Source organism: Pan paniscus, chromosome 5 (genome assembly GCF_029289425.2).
Source record: "Pan paniscus chromosome 5, NHGRI_mPanPan1-v2.0_pri, whole genome shotgun sequence".
In the NCBI taxonomy this organism is placed as follows: Eukaryota; Metazoa; Chordata; class Mammalia; order Primates; family Hominidae; genus Pan; species Pan paniscus.
Window position 1 is genome coordinate 27,704,606 of NC_073254.2, and position 21,805 is coordinate 27,726,410.

General features: G+C 40.8%; 1 protein-coding gene across 8 annotated transcripts in view; it reads left to right on the forward strand.

Annotated features, from left to right (window-relative positions):
- The window catches only part of PHACTR1 (phosphatase and actin regulator 1), a 574,931-nt gene that overhangs the window by 334,705 nt on the left and 218,421 nt on the right, over positions 1-21,805 (forward strand). For all 8 annotated transcript variants that reach the window (XM_024928986.4, XM_034961452.3, XM_034961451.3 and 5 more), the window contains one exon: positions 645-809. In XM_024928986.4, coding sequence (XP_024784754.2) covers positions 645-809 — 165 coding nt within the window. The remainder of the gene's footprint in view (positions 1-644; positions 810-21,805) is intronic.

Consider the following 21,805-nt stretch of genomic DNA (forward strand, 5'->3'; position numbering starts at 1 on the left):
TTTTTAAGCAAGACTCCAGGAAAAGAAAAACTAGTGGAATTAAGACAACTGTAAAATCTAATGGAAGTGTGAGTGACTCCAAAATCGATCAGTAATCCTAAAGTACAGTCACTTGCTTAACAGATTTCAGTGCTGCTGAAGGTCTAGGTAAAGCCAGGTAGTAGGAAGTAGACAGCAGTGGGTATTGGAGACGTTGGCTTTGGAATAGACAGTTGATAAATGTTTTCTCCCTTCTTTTTTCTCAGTAGACAGTGCTGTAGTGATTGTGTCTGCCAAGTCTTATTTGAGAAATTGCCGGACCAGTAGTTACACTGACTCTCATTTGAATCTTCTGGTGGCCTCTCCCTGTTTTGGGCGATAGTCCCTGACTTGTCCAGAGCGCTCTCCTCCTCTTTCTCTTCCTCTTCTAGCCTAAATAGAAGTTGAGCAAATTTGGTTGGGGTGTTTTGAATCTCTAGGGGTTGGCCAACTGTCCTCAGCCTTCAGAACACACTGGTGTGACTTCCATTCCAAAAGGCAAAGAGAAACTCTAGTCACGTGGTTTCTGTTATCTGTAACCATGGAAAACGTTGGCCATCTGTGAGGCTCCCATTTTAACACTTTTTTTCTCTCTTTATTTTCATCTCTTTCTTGGAAATAACAAGCTGAGGAAGTGGAGAGGCTGGCGGCGATGCGTTCTGACTCCCTCGTCCCAGGCACCCACACCCCACCCATCCGCAGGAGAAGTAAGTTTGCCAACCTGGGAAGGATTTTCAAGCCTTGGAAATGGAGGAAGAAGAAAAGCGAAAAGTTCAAACACACGTCAGCAGGTAAGATGATTTGTTCTTTCATTTCCCATTTGGTGTTTGTTGCCTTCAACTCTATTATCTTAACAGAATTTAATTGCAATAGGCTGTTTGAACCAAAGGAGAAAAAATATCAGGCCTTGGAATGGCTCTTGTCTTTAAAATTTTTTCAGTATGATCAAGAATGACTTTTATATCCTATGTGTTTTCTCCTATCTCATGGTTTTTTGTTTGTTTTTAAACTAAAGAACCACCCTTTTAATTTGATCTACGAATAATCTGAATTTAGGCCTCTGCCTTTTCTATAATTGAATGCTTTCATTCTGGCATTGATGATGCGTTTATTATATTCATTGTTATTTTCACTATTCCAGTAGAAGTGAACACATAGCGGAAAACAAGTTATATGGTTACTGGCAGATAAGAATAGGTTATTTCATGGAGGAAAAACCTTGAATAAGTGATTCTTGGACATAGCAGGAAAACAAAGAATACAAATGAATCATTGTGGTGGCAAAGATAACTGTATGGTTTGTGGCTCAATGGACAGCAAAGAAATGTGGGGGAAATCAGTACAGCTGAGGGGTTAAGAGCACAGATCCTGGAGCCACACTTCCTGGGTTTGAATCCCAAATCTGATACTTGCTGGTTATATGATCTTGCTCAGTTTATTAATGCTGTGCCTCAGCTTCCTCATCTGTAAAACAGAAGTAAGAATAACACCTTACAAGAGTTAATATTTGTGGAGAGTTTGTATGGCATCTTAGGTGGATATTTTTTAAATAAGTAAGGGTGTGCAGAGGGAAATATGCTACAGGGAAAGACATAGAGTTTTGACTTCACCCCATTGGGTCTGTGATCAGACAGTGGAAGAGCTATACAGATTCCCTTTGGTTTTGGTCTGTTTGGGCTGCCATAACAAAATACCGTAGACTGGGTGGCTTAAACAACAGAAATGTGTTTCTCACAGTTCTGGAGGCTGGAAGTCCTAGATCAAGTTGCTGACAAGATAGGTTTTCTTCTGAGGCCTCTTCTCTTGGCTTGTAGGTGGCAGCCATCTTGCTGTACACTCACATCACCTCTTCATTTTTGTATGCACAGAGAGAGCATGTACGTAAGCGAGTGTGAGCAGACTGTTGAGAGTCTCTCCTTATAAAGACACTAATTCCATCATGAGTGCCCTACCTGCATGACCTCATCTAATCCTAATCACCTCCCAAAGTCCCCTTTCTCCAAATACCAGCACATGGGGAGTGAGGGTTGCAACATATGAATTTGGGACAACTAAGTCCATGGCACTTTGTTTTGATTTTTCTAATCACGTGTCCAGTCATTGCCAGGGCTACCCCAAGGTTTTCATTTCCTTCTTCCCTCTACATCCTCAAAAACTCAACCTGCCTTCTCGCCTGCTCAGAATCATCACCTCTTCCATTTCTTGGGTTTCCTCCCTCTTTGCCTCACCCCCAAACTAACCTTGAAATAGGAGATGTGCTTCTTGTACCTGAATATCAGTCCACAGATCTGAGAATCTTAATGCTAATCACTTTTGGGAAAGAAAGAGAATAACATAGAAAATCTGCAGAGTCTTGAAATCTTAATTCTCATGATACCCATGTTTTCTGACTCTGTTTCTTAGATGGAAGCCCCACCATCCTGATGTTATATTTGTTAATCCCTGAGATACGAATGAATCTCTGAATTTCATACATTTCTAAATCATTACCCATATAAGTCCCACCACTCTGACTCTGCATTCTTCACTCTCTCAGTCATCGTGCTGGTTCCTTAAGGTGTCACAAAACCTGTAGGTCATTTGTGCATCCTTAAAAACAACTGAGTGATTTACAAGTGAGCAAAACTCCAAATGTGTATCCTCCACTGAGACAGAAAAGGGTACTTAGGTCATTGTCTCAGAGAGAAGAAATCTAAGTGAAATATATTCTTTAAGCAAAGTAAGATGTAAGACACTGAAACAAGAAAGAAAATGGGAGTGTTTTGTAAGCATTGAAAAAAATATATATATATAAAACAAAGATGCCATGAGGTCTCTTCCTGACTTTGCTAAGCAAAATAGTTTGTACACACATTTCGGTAATTGTCATTTGTCACCATGAATCTCTGAATGATGGGGTGATGGATGCATTTCCTCCTGGCAAGTCAAGGGCTTTGTTTAGTTCATTTGACAAGGCCACAAGGCAAAGCCCTGAGGCTTCTCACATGACCGATTATGCCAATGTCTTCAAGACATTGGAAAACATATCACCTGATAGGTGCAGATGCAATGGCATCAGATTACTCATGAATTATTAAACGTCTTCAAAAATTTTGTTTTAAGCTCATTTGGGAGAAAGAATGGAAACGTGACAAGCAGAGTTGCTAACCTTAAATCATTCTTGTCATTAATGATCATAGCAAGTTCTTGTGACCTCTGTGGCCAGATTGATTAACGTGGCAGCTGAATGTGATATTTGTGTGCAGTTTTGTTTTGTTTTCTTAGAGACATTCCACTCCTGAATTAGAGAAAGTAGAGAATACACTACAGAATATCTTTATATCATGATAGATGGATGGGTGCATGATGTAACTAAAGGTATGCTAGTTTTAAAAAAGTTGGCCAGGCACAGTAGCTCACTCTTGCAATCTCAACATTTTGGGCAGCCCAGGTAAGAGGATCCCTTGAGCCCAGGAGTTAAAAACCAGCCTGGGCAACATAGTGAGACCTCATCTCTACAAAACATAAAATTAACATGGGGACACATGTCTGTAGTCCCAGGTACTCAGGAAGCTGAGGTGAGAGGATTGCTTGAACCCAGGAGTTTAAGACTTCAGTGAGCTGTGATCGTGCCACTGTACTCCAGCTTGGGTGACCAGCTGAGACCCAATCTCACACATATGCAAAGCAAACTTTTCCATGTGTGTATAAGAGTCATATCTAAGTAAATATACATGGGAATTGGTTGATTGAGGGAATGTTCATTGGTTAGCCAATTTTAGCTAGTATACCTATCTTTGTCTTGTATGTATGTGTTGTTAAAGGAAAAGTTATTCATTGACCCTTGTTGAAGATAAGGCAATCTTTATTCAACACCACTGAAAGAAGGATAGGGACCACTGCAATAGGGTCTTGCAGTGGGAGAAATGGTCAGTACTTAACTCTGATACAGCATGGGCAAGTGGGAATTTACAACCAAGGAGCAGAGTGAGGGTCCCTAGGTGGAAAATTACTAAAAGGAAACATCAGGAGTAAGGGAGATTCTGGCTAAGCCAATCTAATAGGATTCTTGCTGAAGACAGGCCAGGGTGATCAGATATCACCTGAGAGATGGTGGGGACTGAGGAACCTAATGATTAGATAATGAGAATTATCTGATATTGAGGATGGGGAGATTCTGGTTAAACTGACTTATCAGGATCCTTGCTAAAATTGGACAATGGAAAGAAGAACATGGAAGGCCAAAGTCAGGCTCAGTTGAAAAGGAGTTCGGGGTGGGGGAAGGGAGAATGAAGAGAAGTTGGTTAATGAGTGCAAAACTACAGTTAGATAGAAGGAATAAAGTATAATATTTGATAATAGAGTAGACTATAGTTAAGAATTTTTTATACATTTCAAATAGCTAGAAGAGAAGAATTGGAATGTTCCAACAAAGAAAAGATAACTGTTTGAGATGACGGATATTCCCAATTACCCTGATTTGATCACTACACATTGTATACATGCATCAAAATATCACATGTACCCCCAAAATATATACAACTATTGTGTATTAATTTTTTAAAAAAGGAAAAAGGGGTTCAGGGGAGGCTGAGTAGAGCTTGGTTAATGAGAAAATCTTGCTCAGTCTATATCATATCCTTTCATATGTACAATATTATCCACCATTTTAAAAAGAAAGAATAAGTCCATATATTCATATTATTTATTTGTATTTAAAATTATATCCCTCTTTGAACACACAAAAAGACATCAATACAATGTTTACTTTGCTTGTTATTGTTTACAGACTGGGTTACATTTATAATTTGCCATGATTAGGTATACTGTGGTTTAACTGTAACTTGTTACAGGGGCTTATGTGTCTCTTTGTAATTAAATTTCTGGGTGTACCTTTATACAAGGAATAAATTACAATATTTGATAGTAGATAGTGTACCTTATACAAGGGGACACTCAGAAATTTTATTTACCAGTTGTATAGCAATAAGAAAACTACATTGGAAAATTATGATTTCAACGTTTCCCTCAATTTTGACATCAACGATTACATGGATGTTTTGAAAGTAGACCTCCACTTCGAATGCTGCTCTTACATCCTTCCTGTTCTAAGCTGAAGGCTGCCATCCTTAAAAGGCCCTGAGCATTAAGACCCAGGGGCTGAGCTCCAGATGGTGGTGAAAGCACTATTGAGACATGGAGTAGCTCTCAGCAGAAGTCCTGCATCACAGGATGGCAGGAGGAAAACAGGAATGGATGGAACATAAAATAATGGGTCCTCAGGGAAGACGATCCTCACATGCCTTTCAGTCTGCCCTCTGAGGCCCTGCCCGGGGCTTGCGAACCTATGAGCCTGATACATTCAGCTTCTTATGTGAATCTGCAATGGGGTCCACAATGCATCTCCACACCTGCCCCAGGAATGAAGACAGATGATAACATCCCCTCTGAAATAGAACAGGCAGTGCCTCCCCAAATAGTCAACTGCAGCGATCTTATCCAAATTCCTTGAAAATGAGGACTGTATTTATAGAAAAGTAGAACTGGCAGGCAGAAACTGTGAAGACACCACCGAGTTATGCTTTTATTTCCTCTTGACAGAAAATCATAAGCCGCAGGGGTTGGCCGTGGAAATCTACAATGTGTCAGAATTCCCTTTGTGCTTCTAAGATTTTCTGCACACCTAGGGTCTTGGTTGTTGGTGGGGAGAGAAAAACATGAAAAACTTTTACTGAGTGTCCACCACATGCCGGAATGTCACCTGGCTCTGGGTATATAGCCATGAGCCAAACCAGACCTAGTCGGTGACCTCCTGGCATGCATGATATAATGGAGAAACAGCTGGTCAAATGTTGAAATTATAAAAATAAAGGTAAAGTCTCACCTGTGATAAGGGCAATGAAGGAAAGGTACTTGGGAGAAGGAGAGGGGGGACTTCACTTAGTCTTGAGGGGTCAGGGAAACTTTCCTAAGGAAGAGAGGTTTGGGCTAGAGTCTGAGGAAAGTGTAGAAATGTAGAAAATGAGCAGCAGAAAGAGCTTGTGCAAAGGCCCTGTGGTAGAAGAAGGAGAGGTGAGCAGTCTAGGAGAGCGAGAAAGACCAGTGGCTGGAGAATGGAGAGCTGAGTGTCGTGTGGGTTGAGGCTGGAGAGGTAACCAAAGACCAGCTCCCCACTGATTCTGCCTCGTTTAGAGCAAATTCAGGAGTGTGAGTGGCTGCAGACAGACCAGTGGGAGGCATTATGCAGATGATAGTAGCCTGAACTAATGTCTGGTGGTAGAAAAGGATGGATTTGGGAGAATTTATAAGGAACAAATGACTTAGTAATGGGTCAAACATGAGAAGGAGAGATAGAAGCAGTGTCGCCTTTGGCATGGAATGTTCCATTTTGACATTTGGGGGCAATATTATTTAGTCTTAAAAAAGAAGGAAATCCTACCATTTGTGACAAAATGGGTGAACCTGGAGGGCACCATGCCAAGTGAAACATACCGGGTACAGATGGACAAATGTGGCATAAGCCCACTTCCATGAGGTATCTGAAAAGTCAAGTAGAAGGGTGGTTGCCAGGCGAGGGGGAAATGGGGAGTTGTTTCTTAATGGCCATAAAAGCTCAGTTATGCAAGATGAATAAGTTCTAGAGATCTACTGTATAATACAGTGCCTCTAATTAACAATCCAGTATTGTGCACTTAAAAATTTAAGATGGTAGATTTTATGTTAAATGTTCTTATCACACACACACACACACACAAAACCCACAGAGGAACACAAGGGAACTTTTGAAGGTGATGGATGTGTTTATTACCTTGATTGTGGTGATGATATCATGGTTGTATGCGTAGGTCCAAACTCATCTACTTGTATATTTACATATGCAGTTTGCACACAATTATACCTCAATAAAGTTGACAATTTTTAAAATAAAAAAATGGTTTTAAAATGTAAAGTTTGACACCCTAATGTTGGTTTATGGTGGTGGCTTTATCTGAGATGAGTACTTTGGAAGAGTGACAGGTTTGGGGGTATGATTCCAATTTTAGGTGTGTAGATATGTGTTTGAGTCAACTTTGTGATATCCAGAGTTGGCAGTTGAATATGTGGGACGAAAAAGAGAGGTCTGGGCTGGCTATGTAAATTTCAGGTCGTTTGCATATATATAATAATTAGAGTGATGACTAGATGTAAGATTGGCTAGGAAACAAGAACAAAATGGAAAGAAGAGGGCCAAGGACGGTCTTATAGATGAGGGAAGATTATTGTCCCTAAGACTAGATAGAGGAGGAAGAGCCTGTAAAGGAGATAGAGAGGCAGTGGCCAGAGAGGTAGGAGGAAAACCAGAAGCCTAAGATGTGGTGGACACCAAGAACAGAAGGCATCCAGGAGGCTACAGTTAACCGTGTTTAATACCATGAAGTCAAGTGGAAGAAGTACAGAAAAATGTCCATTGACACTAGTGGCTCCACTCAACTAGAGATCATTGGTGACTTAGCAAGAGCTGCCTGGGTTGATTGTTTGGGGCAGATGTCAGATTAGTGTAGAGTGAGAAGTTAGTGGGAGCTGGGGTAAGATGGGGTTACATTTTTGAGAAGTTTGGCAGCTAAGTGGGTAAGAGATAGGACAAGATGGGTGATGGAGGAAATCTATGTGTGTCTATAGGGGGTTGTATGTGTGCCTTCTGATTTGTCACCATTGTTTTATGATGCACGAGAGATCAATAGGAAAAGCAAATGTGAAAGAGGCAGTAGAAGGAGTTAGAAAATATGAGACAGAAGAGATAGGGGAAGGGTGCTGAGAAGTGAGGAGTAGGTGGGTTACAAGGCACAGAAAGAAGGGCTAGTATCAGAAAAGGAATGAACTCTACTGCAATCAGAGGGAAGCTGCAGCAGTAGACAGAATAATACATTTGGTGATCTCTTCCAATGGTGACTGAGTTTGTCTAGGTAATAAGCGAGGTTATCTCCTAACAGGGAGAGGAGGAGAAGAACGTACAGGGTGAAGTCCATTCCAGATTGATGATTATGACTCTACATGGTACTGGTGACTTTTTTTCATTGGCTTTTGGCTGTCCTGGTACAGCTCATAGTTGGGTCCATCCAGAACTGGAGTTTTGCCAGATGAGTAGAAAGAAAAGGAGGGCAAGGGAGATTGGGTTAGTTTCCTAAGCTGCTATAACAAATTACTATAAACTTGGTGGCTTAAAACAACAGAGCTTCTCCTGCAGTTCCAGAAATCTGAAGTCAAGGTGTTGGCAGGGTGGGTTCCTTCTGGAGACTCTGAGGGAGAATCTGTTCATGCCTCTCTCCTCCCTGCCAGTGGCCACTGGCAATCCTTGGTGTTCCTTGGCTGGCAGCTGTATAATTTGAATCTCTGCCAGCACCTTCACATGGCATCTCTCTGTGTCTCAAGTCTCTCTCTTTCTCCTTTTCTCTTATAAGGGTACCAGACATTGGATTTAGGGACCACCTATATATCCAGGATAATCTATTTCAGATATCCTTCAATTTGTTGTATCTGCGAAGACCTTATTTCCAAATAAGATCACATTCATGGGAACAAAGGATTGGGACTTGGATGTATCTTTTAGGGCACACCGTTTGGCAGGGGACCCACTGCAGTACTGAATTTTAGATAGGAAAGGAAAGGTCCAGGGGGTTCAGAGGAATTAGAAAAATCAATAAATATTAAGTTCCAAAGAGGTCAAAGAAGTTTAAATTGGTCAGTGGGAACAATTGCAGAAGCAATACAGAAGATCATGAGCTTATGAGTAAACAGCTGCATTCTTGAATTAGTGGTTTTTAGGTGATACAGTTATGGAGACAAGATACAAACTCAAACCATGGGAGTGGACAGCTGAGGTGGAGGAATAAGTTAGGAAACTGGAAATTGCCTTATTCAAAACATGGTAAATGATCCTACTTACTAGTAGACTAACAACTATATATCTTATTTGCTGAGTTTTGTGCTGACTTAATTTGCCATTTTCAATCGAGGAAAAAAAGGAAATTTCCTCTTTGGTTTTTGCATTAAACTAATTTTGAATTGATATTTTCTTGGAAAAATTTTGTTTTTCCTTTTCCAAATTGAGATGTTTTGGCCCATCATATTTTTAAGCAATAAAGTACTGCAATTCAATTGATTCATAGAAAATCAAAACCAAAATTTGCTTTTGAATGTTTCACTCCAGCTATTAGGAGACCCACCTAATATAGGTAAAGTAGTACGATAATCAGGCAGCAGCTTCAGATACAAATAATTGATTGCTTGTTCATCTTCCATGCAGTTGGGAACCTGTGAAACATAGCCTTAGTCTGCTTCTGTCAGCCTCACGTAATTGATGATAATGATGAAGGGCTGGGCCAGAAATATGTTGGGAACTCTCCTGATACTCATGACAGCATCCAGAAACAGTCTCCTTGCTTTTTACCTGTATTTTATTTGCAACAGAAGACTGATGTAATAGTATGTATGCACAGGAAAGTCTCAGGTACTCAGGTGAGCATAGATCTCCAGTCCTCTCCCTAAGACCCCTCTGCCTAATTGTCATTCTGCTATAGGTTCCACTTATCCTGAAATCCCCCAATCAAACAAGAACCAGCCCTTAACCCTGGGCTGTTAGCCAACCACTTTGCCTAGTTTCCCGGCTTCCCCTTTCCCACAGGGCTAGATTCTGCTTCCTTTATGTCTTCCATCAATTCACCCAGAGTTGCTTATGACTTTAACAACCACTATGTCCCAGGAATCACTTCCATGGAAGCCCATGTTTCTAGAATTATTCTTCTTTAAATAAAACTCCTTGGATAGTCAAGGCAGTCTACATTGGATTCTGCCTTTGGACCTGATGGTGATAGGCTTCTGGGCTGTTCTGGAAGAGTCTGTCCCTGGTGTCCAAGATGGTTGCCTTCCATGCTAGCCCCAGATTTCTCATTTCTCTGTCAGGAAACCCTAGCATGCCATGTCATTGACAGAGTACATTTGCAATTCTTGGAGTAGAGAAATAAACCCTTAGTTACATCACATTTTGTCTTGACATCTTTGTAGTGTGGGATGGAAAATTATTGTTGGTAAAGGGAAACATGGCCTCTTATCCAGCATAAGACTAGCTGTGTCCACCATGAAGACTCTATGGCCCATCACTGGCATAGCTCTTGAGCTGGAAGCTTAAAGCAAAGAGACAAAATTGATAGGTTGAAAAAATGGATGATTTTGAGTAGGCTCTTACGTGCTTGAAAGATGGAGGGTTACAGGCCTTGCACTCTAACTTAAGTGCTCCCTTGGTGTTCCTATTTCTCATTCTAACAGAGTAATATAGTCTACTTGTTCAGAATCTAGGCTGTTGGACTTCTATAAACTATAGGAAATTCATAAAGGATACCAGCTTACCATATTGAATGTATTTATGTGCCAGATGCTGCCATTGTTCATAAGAAGTCCATACCATTGCAACAGTGAGGACGGACATGGCCCCTACCTCCCAAAGGTTATGTCTTAAAGGGAAAACAGACAATAAAGCCAGCAATTACAGTAAAGCAGAAGTGAAGTGATAAGAGATGCACAGGGGCTCTGAGAGCTTGAAGGAGACAAGCCCAACTGAGTGGCAAGTTACTGGGAAAGGTTTGCTAGAGAAAGGGATATTTAACCAAGGGGTTAGCAATGCATGTGAGGAAATCTCTCCTGGTGGGCAGAACAGAATGTAGGAGAGCCAGGGAAGAGAGGAGAGGTTAACAGTCTACAGCTTAAAAAGAAATTATGTCCAGTCACGGTGACTCATGCCTGTAATCCCAGCACTTTGGGAGGCCAAAGCGGGAGAATTACTTGAGCCCAGGAGTTTGAGACCAGCCTTGGCAACATGGAAAGAGCCCATTACCACACACACACAAAAAAAAATTAAAAATTAGCTGAGTGTGATGGCGCATGCCTGTAGTCCCAGCTGCTGGGGAGGCTAAGGTGGGAGGATCACATGAGCCCAGGAGATCAAGGCTGCAGTGAGTCATGTTTGCACTACTGTACTCCAGCCTGGGCAATGGAGTGAGACTCTGTCTGAAAAAAAAAAAAAAAAATGACTTGAAAAGGATTGTTGGGGGAAGGGACAGAGAGTAGTGAGAGATGAAGCTGAAGACATGGACAAGAATCTGCTCATGAAGGGTCTTATGAGGTATGTTAAGGAGTCTGGGTGTTATCCTAATGCAATAGGAAATTATGAGAGGACTTGCATTTTAGAAAGATTATTCTCTATATTATGGGAAAAGCTTGGAGTGGCACCAAGTGGTGTTTACAAGTTTATAATATAACAACTTCTATAAATGTTGTGTTGGTAATGAGAGAAAATTTACTTGTGATAGAATTAAGATGATACCTCATTCCTATCACATCAAATGGAATATTGTGTCCTTATTGATTCTGGTAACAAGAAGACTGGTTAGCAGGTGGTTGATTATAATGTTGGGGAGAGAGGGAGATAGCCTAGACTAAAATAGTGACATTAGGAACTGAAGACTGTGAACAGATCCAAGAGATATTTAGGAGACAGAATGAGCAAGACTTGATTACAGATTGGATGTGGAAGTGGGGAGAAGAATAAAAAACCACTCTTGGATTTCTCACTGAGCAATTAAATGGATGGAGGTATGTTCTGTGCAGGAGATGCACGAGGGGAGAAGAAAAGACACACACACAATATCTTTAAGGGTAAACAAGCTTTATCCCACGTAAATGGCAATGCAGATATAATAAGCAAATGATATAATAAGCAAATGGTATAATAAGCAAATTAATATAATAAATTGCAACGGGAAGGGGAGAAGGGAAAAGATATATATATATATATATATATATATATATATATATATATATATATATATATCCACACTTGCCAGACTATGGAGGATTCACCACCAGACCGGGAAGCAACAGCCTGGGCTCCAGAGTCAGCCGCTTGTCTCTGCACAGATGAGGAGACGTCTCATGAAGCTTCAGCGTGGTCTGGGACCCTAGGTCTTTTTGTAACAAGTTGTTTGGCATGAGGCCCAGTCACAAAGGCCCTTTGCGACTGGGCTCAAGGAACACAAAAAGTCAACTTGATTTTTGTGATTGTCTATTGTTTTTCAGTAACTAATATATAGGAATAGATTGAAATACAGATTTCTCCAAAACAGTGCTGGATGAACGCCTCAACTCATCTGTTCCGGGACTTGGTGACCATTGTTTGTGTCCATGTTCAATTGAGTTCAAATTTAATATTTAACTTTTCCTCCACATTGTACCATTGACTAAGTCAGGGACACTGAAGAGGAGCAGATTTGTGAGGGGAAAAGATGAATTTATTTGGGGCCATGCCAGCTTTCCTGTGCTTCTGAGACATTCAGATGGAGGAGGGCTCCTTGGGTATAGATAACTGGGGTCAGGAGAGGTCTAAGAAATGCAGATTGGAAGTCATCAGCACCTGGATGATCATGGAAGCCCTGGGATGAAAACTCCAAAGAGAGAAAGTAAAGTGTGAAGCAAAGTCGAGGGTACAGTAACACCCTGAGGGCCACCAGCCTGTGAGTTCTGAACAGAGGCAGCAGAGCCTACAGAGAAGACAGATGGCCCGCTAGAGTTTGGAGGAAAACCAGGAGGGACTGGTGGTCTCGATGAACCAGAGGAGAGAGTTTCAGAAAGAAGAGTCCACCCTGGCAGATCTTGACAAGATGGTGTCCGGTGGGCATAGACAACTCATCATTGGTGTCCTTTGGGATTATGGCTTTAGGGAAGCCACGTAGCTGGGATTTAGATAGCATATGGTTGAGGAGTAAATGAGAGGAGAGGAGTCATCTTCTTTTAAGATGTTTGGTTGAGAGGGAAAATGAGAAATATATAGTAACCACCAAAAGGGGATGTGAGCTTGAGGGGGATGTTTTTTAAGATTGGTTAGATTGTGTCAAGCTGCAAAATTTGCCTTAACATGGCTGTGGCATTCTCAGGGAAATTGAAACATCAGCAAAGTGACTGTTAAGCCAAGTAAATATAATTGCACACATTTTTCAGCAATGACAATTCTCGTGACTAGGAAAAACAAACATGCAAATAATCAGAGCACTAGTTAGCATCTGATTTTAATAAGAAACTATCAAACCAAGTTGAATAGCCTTCAGCGTCTGGCCAGATCACATATTCCCTTTGGGTGAATGATTGGAGCATTTCATTTCTTCTTTAAAAAAAAAAAAAGATCCGGCATAGGTAAGCAGGGAATATTTTTAGTTGTGTATTCATCATGACCCACAAAAGGACCATCTAGTGGTTAGAAAGCAAAGCAGACTTAATGGTCCTGTTTTATGTTTTTAAAAAATCTCTTAACAGGTACAGACTAAAGACTATGGAAATCTGTTACCTTCTAGGGCTGGATAAAAGATGTAATTGTTTCTTCTCAAAGTGAACTTTATCCAGCACTCTCCGCGTGTAAGTCCAGGCTATAAAATCCTTAATAGCATTGACTCTGCTGATATCCTTTTGTCTTCTAGTGTTGAGCAGAGCATCTGGCACAGAATAGGTACCGGATAAGTACATATTGAACTGAAAGTCAGTAAGACAGCCAGCCAGATATTAATATATTTTTAAGTTTCTCTGTTTACTAAGATCTGAAAGAAGAGAGGAGGGTAGGGTATTTATGGATGCATAAGATGGAAGGTCCCAGAGTTTGAAGAATTTGCCATCATTCATGATTGTTTTCCAGTTTTTCATAGTTGTGCACAGGTTAGGCTAAATGACTGCGTGTGTTAAAAGCTCAGGTTGTTTGGACAGCATTATTGTTTGGGTTATCTATTGCTGTGTTACAAAACCCCCTAAAACATAATGGCTTAAAAACAGCAACCTCTGTATTATCTCTTATGGCTTCGGGATTGACTGGACTCGGTGAGATTGTTCTTCTGCTGGTCTCTCTTGGGGTCTCTCATGCATTTTCAGGTGGATTGCATTGGAGTCATCTGGAGGCTCCCTAAGGTGCGAGGAAAGCTGGGCCCCTTTCCCTGTTTATGTTGTCTCAGGGCTTTTCCATGGGGTTTCTTCCAATGGTCTCTCCAGCAGGGAGCTGAGGGCCCCTAAAAGCACAAAATAAGATGCTTCCATGCCTTTTAAAGGCTTAGGTACAACATTGGCTTAGTATTACAGTCACATTATTCTAATGGTTAAAGCAAGCCATGGGACCAGCCCAGATTCATTGTTGGGTGGACTAAACAAGGGTGTGGATGCCAGAACAAGGTTCACTGGGGCTCGTCTTTGGAAGCCAGCTACTACCATTGTTCAAAGTGTGGCAAGACAACAGCTGCTCCTTGTTTCCTTCTTCCCAGGTAGAATGTGCTTCAACAATGTTACACTGATGACAACAGCAGGAGCAATCTTCTGTTGTGCTCTGCTCATATTACTATGTCATATGAAATATACTTGACCCTTTCCTTGCCTTATGGACTTGAATCTTGCATCAGACCCATATAGTATTATTAACTTCACTTGACAGGTGAGGAAACTGAAGCTTAGGGAGACTCAATAATTGCCAGTTAGAAATAACAGAGCTGGAATTTGAACTTAGCCTGCAGTCTTCTCAAATATATCACATTTCAGATCCATGAGGGTGGAAATCGATAATTCAGATGCTTTAAAACATAATTCTTCTACACATAACAGTGATATTACAAGATGCTTTCCTTTTTTGACGTATCTCTATAAAGAAATGTGAAGGAAGAGAAGCTCTTCAATAAAAACTGACACTGGAAGCCATGATACGAGTCTTTATTGAAAGTCTTTAAAGAGGAAAGTCAAGGTGTAGCATACTCGTCTTTGTATGAACCCCACAGTATCTAGTTCAATGCCATGTACTTGGAAGATGCACTCTATTTGTTGAATAGCTAAGAAAGAGTAAATTGATACTGGCATGAAACAAACCTTCAGAATCATTCCATTTATGTTTTCAATATAACTATCTCTTTCTGCTGTATGATATATAGGAACAAAATATGCATTGATTAGGTAATCAGACAGTAATCACACAGGCCTCAGTAGTTGCTAGATTTGGGGCTAGATAGGCACAGAAATATTTCTATAAAAAGATACAGGCTTTTTATTGTATGATGTATGTGTGGCTACTTACTTCTAAGATAAGGAGTTTTATGGGAGAGGTGGTATAGACTAGTGGTTAGGGGTCAAACTCTGGAGCCTGACTGCTGAGTTATCTTGGCCAAGTTTTTTGTGTTTTCTCTGCCTCAGTTCCTTCATCTTTAACATAGGGATAAAACTGGCACCTTAGGCCAGGCACGGTGGCTCACGCCTGTAATCCCATCACTTTGGGAGGCTGAGGCAGGCAGATTACCTGAGGTCAGGAGTTTGAGACCAGCCTGGGCAACACGGTGAAACCCCACCTCTACTAAAACTACAAAAATTAGCTGAGCATAGTGGCGTGCGCCTGTAGTCCCACCTGCTCCGGAGGCTGAGGCATGAGAATTGCTTGAACCTGGGGGACAGAGGTTGCAGTGAGCTAAGATGGCACCACTGCACTCCAGCCTGGGTGACAGAGTGAGACTCCACCTCAAAAACAAACAAAAAACAACAAAAAACTGGCATTCTATAAGTTTAAGGATTCAAAAAGAAGTTAACTGATGGGAAGCTCTTAGAATAGTACTCTGCGCTAAGTTTTATCTATGATTATTTTTTCTTCTATACATGCATTTGAAAAACACAACAGACATCTAAGAATAAGGAAAGGTTTATTTCCTATTTTCAGTCTGTGGATGGTGTATGGATAACTTCATGATTCTGATAAGCTTCTCTTAGATCTAGGCAGTGTTCATTTCAGTGCTGGGTTTAGGAGCCTGCCTTTAGACACGTTGTACAATTCCACAAAGCTGGAGTTTTGTTCCGTAGTTTCCTGGGTATCAGCAAGTTTCTTCACTAAAGTATTTCCTTTTCTCTGTGAATTTACAATTAAGTGAGCAAACACAATGGCCACTGAGGAAGTGCTTTATCCTGTTTCTCCTTTGCTATGTCACGGGCAGAAATATGCACGATAGAGGAAGAGATGTCCTTGGGAGGGAAGGTGAGCACAGTATCCTTTCGAAAAGCAGAAATTGGTGGCAAGTCAGAAGGCTCGAAAATAGAAGGTACTAAATGGAGCGACCTTCTACTTTACGTTCCAAACCCGGGCATTTCCGAGAGTGAAATGGGGTGCTATAACTACTTAGGCTGAACGATAATCTAAACCAGGCCTGAGCTAAGCAAAGCAGGGAGAATATTTATTTAGTCTCCCTAAGAATATTTGTACAGGGTCACCCTGTACAAAACCACAGAGACAGAAGTGCAGGCCCCAAGGTCAGTGCTGTTTTACAAACAGAAAAGAAGCGCCAGTTAACTTTCAAAAGAAAACAGAAGGGATCACTGGACCCCAGAAACAGAGGAACATTAACATGGCCCTCCACTGTCTGCCATCTCAGTTAAATTAATTAATGGAGGTTGAGTATCTTTGCTTCTGTACAGAATTGAATTTCTTTGTTCCCAGTCCTCGCACTGTTTCTGCCACCTCTCTTGCACCTCTTCTGCTGAATGTCTTGTCTGGAAATTCTGTCCCAGTGCCGTTTCTTTCACCAATAATTTATTTTCTATTCCTTTAACACTTCTTTTTCTCTCCAAAGTTCTGATGGCTCCCATCATCAGCTCCCATGCCACCAGGTCTAGTGCCTCTGCCCCACTTCCAGGCCCTCTAGACCTGCATGGCACACACGTCTTACCACTGCCTCTACTTGGACCAGTCCTGGGAGTCATGCCTGACTCTCCTGGAGTACTTCTCTTCATGTTCAACATATTGTTCTTTCTTTCTTCCTCTTCCTCGGCTCTGGTTTTCTTTCCATTCTTTCCCTCTCCTTTTCTTCTTGGAACACTCATTTATTCCACATAAAGCTTAGATGTCTCCTAAGTTCATTTGATTTCCTTCTTCCCAGGGAGAATGTGCTTCAACAATGTCATATCGGTTGACTGCAGCAGGAGCAATCTTCTGTTGTGCTCTGCTCATATTACTATGTATTAATAATATGAAATACACGTGACCCTTTCCATGCCTTATGGACTTGAATCTTGCAACAGACCTATATAGTATTATTAACTTCATTTGACAAGTGAGGAAACTGAAGCTTAGGGAGACTCAATAATTGCCAGTTAGAAATGACCAAGCTGGAATTTGAACTTAACCTGTAGTCTAAGGCTACAGTGCTGGTGTCCGACTCCATGGTCGCACTGGACTCCGATCTCTGTTGGCAAGTCCAACTTCTGCCCTGAGACCAGCCCTCTGCAGAACTTCAAATAAGTATGTGTACACCAAATGCCTCATTTTCACCCTAGCAGGCTTCCCCTCCAATAGCACCCTGACTCTATGAAATGATGATCATTGCCTTTGAGGACACTTCTGAATTAAGCCTCAATTTCATTTCCTTATCTAGTCGAATTACAGATGTGTCCTCTCATTTCTTCACTGTCACTTTAATCTAGATATTCATTGGTGTCTTTTGGGTTTCCCCAGAATTCTTTGACCTTTTCCCTTTGACTTTTATTCACTAAAAACTTAATAATTATGTTATTAATATACATTAGCACTATAGTAACAATGGTAATAGCTAGTGCTTGAGTGCCCACCTGACAAGCGTGAACTAGCTGCAGTCTGGCTCTCAGCGCCCCAGCAGTCCTCTGAGGCAGTTACTTAGTTATGCCTAATACCTGTTTGATAGGTGAGGGTAATGAGGCTTAGGAGGGGCCAGTAACTTGCCCAGGGTCACAGGGCTGGTTAATGATATAGCCCTAGAGGATTGGAATTGCAAGGCTGTCTCACCCCAAAGTCTTCTGGGCTTTACTTGGAAATATCACAGTTACCCATGACTTGGAAACATACAGAGTGAAAAGGTTAAGATGTATGCATATCTGGGTAGGTAAGTTTTAAACATACTTGAATTCAGAAATCTAATCTCATTAAGAAAACAGAAACTATTGGAAATAGGACTTGGTGATTTTGTTCACTAATTCCGGATTCCCAAGGCAGAGAAAGATACCTATATGATGTATATGAATTTGCCTGCTTAAAAAAAAACAAAACAGCAGCAACCAAAAAAAAACAAGGTTTTTGTTGGTTGACTGGTTTTGTTGATGGTGATTTCTTTGTTAAGTTGAAGGAGATAGAGAAATAACATTAGGCAATGAATTAATGAGGATTTGGAACTTGTTTGACTAAAACAAATATAAAGTAACCTTAATAATTTTTAAAAAAAAGGACTGAATCAAATAGTTCTGGAAGGTCAGGTTTAAAGGTCTTTCTTCTTTTTGTTACCCTGAAGGAGAGTTGGGTGAAGGCAATTTGTGAATATAAAACATGCAGAATATTAATGACATCGCATGAATGAAAGAAAGTTGTGCCGGGTGCAGTGGCTCATGCCTGTAATCCCAGCACTTTGGGAGGCCGAGGCAAGCAGATCACCTGAGGTCAGGAGTTCGAGACCAGCCTGACCAATATGGTAAAACCCCATCTCTACTAAAAATGCAAAAAATTAGCCAGGCTTGGTGGTGTACGCCTGTAATCCCAGCTACACGGGAGGCTGAGGCAGGAGAATTGCTTGAACCTGGGAGGCAGAGGTTGCAGTGAGCCAAGATCACGCTACTGCACTCCAGCCTGGGCGACAGAGTGAGACTCCATCTCAAAAAAAAAAGAAAGTTGTATACCAAGAACCCACATTGCGTGGTATTCTGACCTGAGTTAAGAGGATGGGGTGATAACCTCAAATGCCTCTGAGGACTTTTTCTGTCAAATCAAATTAGCACAAAGCTGGGAGAGGTCTGTGTGGAGTAGAAGTCAGAGCGCTAATGATGTTCAGATGCAGATGTAATTTGGCCGTAGAAGACTATTGTAATGTTCGGTCTATTTTGGTCCTCAAATTAACCAAATGGGAGTTTCTAAAATAAAAAATCTCTTCTATGGCATAGCAGCATTTTTAGGTCCTCTGAATAGTGGTTTTGTTCCATATTGCTGGGGTTTACCTTCTCTGAAAACCTCTGTTAAAATGTAGGAAGCTGCCTGCTACCACTGCATGTCGTTGTGGGGAAAAGGGGCTTCTAAATGCTTCCCAGCATACAGGAAGGGGTTGTTTAATGCTGTAGTTTGAGCCTCATGTTAATTATATTTCCAGATGTTTCTAAGAAGATTATATGAAGCAACTATGAACTGTAATTCAGCAGCATCATTTTATAATAATATGTTTATATGAAAAAAAGGTTATACAATTTATCTGTTGTAGCACAAAACTCTATTTCATCTGTGGACAACTGAAAAGATTCATTAGCAAATCTGTTGTTACAACAAGGATGATCTTTGTTTTCCTGATGAATGGCTGAAACATCACTTGATAGAAGTAGGTCAGATATTTACAAGGATACTCATAATAACGTGCCATTCCCTAGTGCCCATTATCACATCTGTTTCCAGTAGTTCTGAAAAGACTGGGCTCTTGTAATGCTGAATCCTAATCGTGGATACATTAATTAAACACCTTTAGATCAGTCATTTAACTTGTTTGTCACCAACAGCATGCCTATGGAAGGTCTTTACTGTCATAATTTGGTATGTAGATTCTGACTAGAAGAAAACTTGAGAATTTTTAAAAAATATAAATAATCGATATTAAAGTTTGAAAGCAGAGACAAAAATGCACCCTTAATTCTGACAGTCTTATACATTATGATCATTTATACATACTTGCTTTCATTTTTTCATAATAATTCCACATAGTTGAAATCAAAATATAGATCTAATTTTACCTCTTTTTTGTTTTTTAAAGTTGACCTTATGTCATAGTAGAAACTCTAGCTCACTGTTGAGTAGTCACCCTCCTAATTCTAAAACATTCCCTTGGTTGTATGCCATTATAAATAACGTTGCCACAAACATGTATGCGTTTCTTTTCTTTATTTTTTCTTTATGCATTTCTCCTTTATTTGTACTTTTTTTCTTTGGGATAGAGATCTGGTTCTGGGGTGCATTGGGTGTGAATAGTTTTATGGTTTTATGGGCCCTTGCTTTCCCAAAAGGTTGTAACAATTTACACCTCCTGTGATATGGAGAGTAATGACTTCACACTCAGCAGGGCTGGAAGATAGAGATGTATAATGGTGTGAAGTTAAGGTGGTTAGTGAGGAATCAAGTAGGGAAGTAGGATGTTCCAGCATTAGACAGTCTGTCCAGAGTGGCCTCAGGGAAGCCGTGATCATTGGCCTTTATTTAGACTGATTTCGTCTTTTGTAGTTTATTATACTCCTGCTGTGAATGGTGCAAAGGACCAATCCACCGTAGTCCCACATTTTCCCTATCAGAATAACTGAAGTTTAGCATGTGAGAACTTTAGTAAGAGCCAGCTGGAAGATCTCCGGATCATAAACAAGCAGAAACCAGAAAAGACATAATATTTACAAATGGTATCTGATAACAGGATTAACCAAAAAAAAAAAAAAATACTTGAGGAAAATAGTTGAATGTTTCTTAGGTAGTTCCTTAAGATGAATTATATGAAAATTGGAATTCCTTCAACCAATCATTCCATGAATTTTTTTTTTTTTTTTTTTTTTTTTTTTTGAGACAGAGTCTCACTCTGTCACCCAGGCTGGAGTGCAGTGGTACAATCTTGGCTCACTTCAGTCTCCACCTCTTGGGTCCAAGTGATTCTTCTGCCTTAGCCTCCCAAGTAACTGAGACTACAGGTGCATGGCACCACACCTGGCCAATTTTTGTATTTTTAGGAGAGAAGGGGTTTCACCATGTTGTCCAGGCTGGTCTCGAACTCCTGACCTTGTGATCTGCCCGCTTCAGCCTCCCAAAGTTCTGGGATTACTGGCATGAGCCACCACACCTGACCCATTCTATGAATTTTTATTGACAAAGAGATCTGGGACCACAAGTGGCCAGGTGTTTCTGTGCCAGCAAGCTTGAGACAAGAGGAATAAACCATTGAGAGAAGTGGCATAGATGGGACCAGATGACACACAAGCCCCTTTTTTTCATATTAGGGATTCCAGACTATCCCATAGGCAGTAGGTCACTGTGAAAGGCTTTAAGCAGGGAAGTAGTTAGAGTTCATATTTTCTTTTTCTTTTTTTTTTTTTTTCTTCTGAGATGGAGTCTTGCCGTGTCACCCAGGCTAGAGTGAAGTGGTGCAATCTCGGCTCACTGCAACCTCAGCCTCCCAGGTTCAAGTGATTCTCCTGCCTCAGCCTCCCGAGTAGCTGGGATTACAGGCGTATGCCACCATGCCTGGCTAATTTTTGTATTTTTGGTAGAGACAAGGTTTCACCATGTTGGTCAGGCTGGTCTCAAACTCCTGATCTCATGATCCACCCGCCTTGGCCTTCCAAAGTGCTGGGATTACAGGCATGAGCCACTGCACCTAGCCCATATTTTCAATTCAAGACAAATTGTCTGGGCAAAGGATATGAACCAGCAAGTCAAAGAAAAATGCAAATTCCCATAAACATAAAAAAGATCTTACCCTCACTCATAATATAATTAAGGATATACAAATTGAAACTACTGAGATACCATTTGTCACTTATGACTTTGGCAAAGATAAGAAATCGATAACGACACTCTGTCAGCTGGTGTTAAAGTAGACTGGGAAACAGCTACCCATATAGCACTCGTGGAAAGAGGAGTCAGTGCAAGATTTTTGGAATACAATGTGGCAAAAATAATCAAAATTTTAGATGCACTTACCCTTGACCTTGTAATTCATCAACCCGGCAAAGGATAGTAAGACAGGAA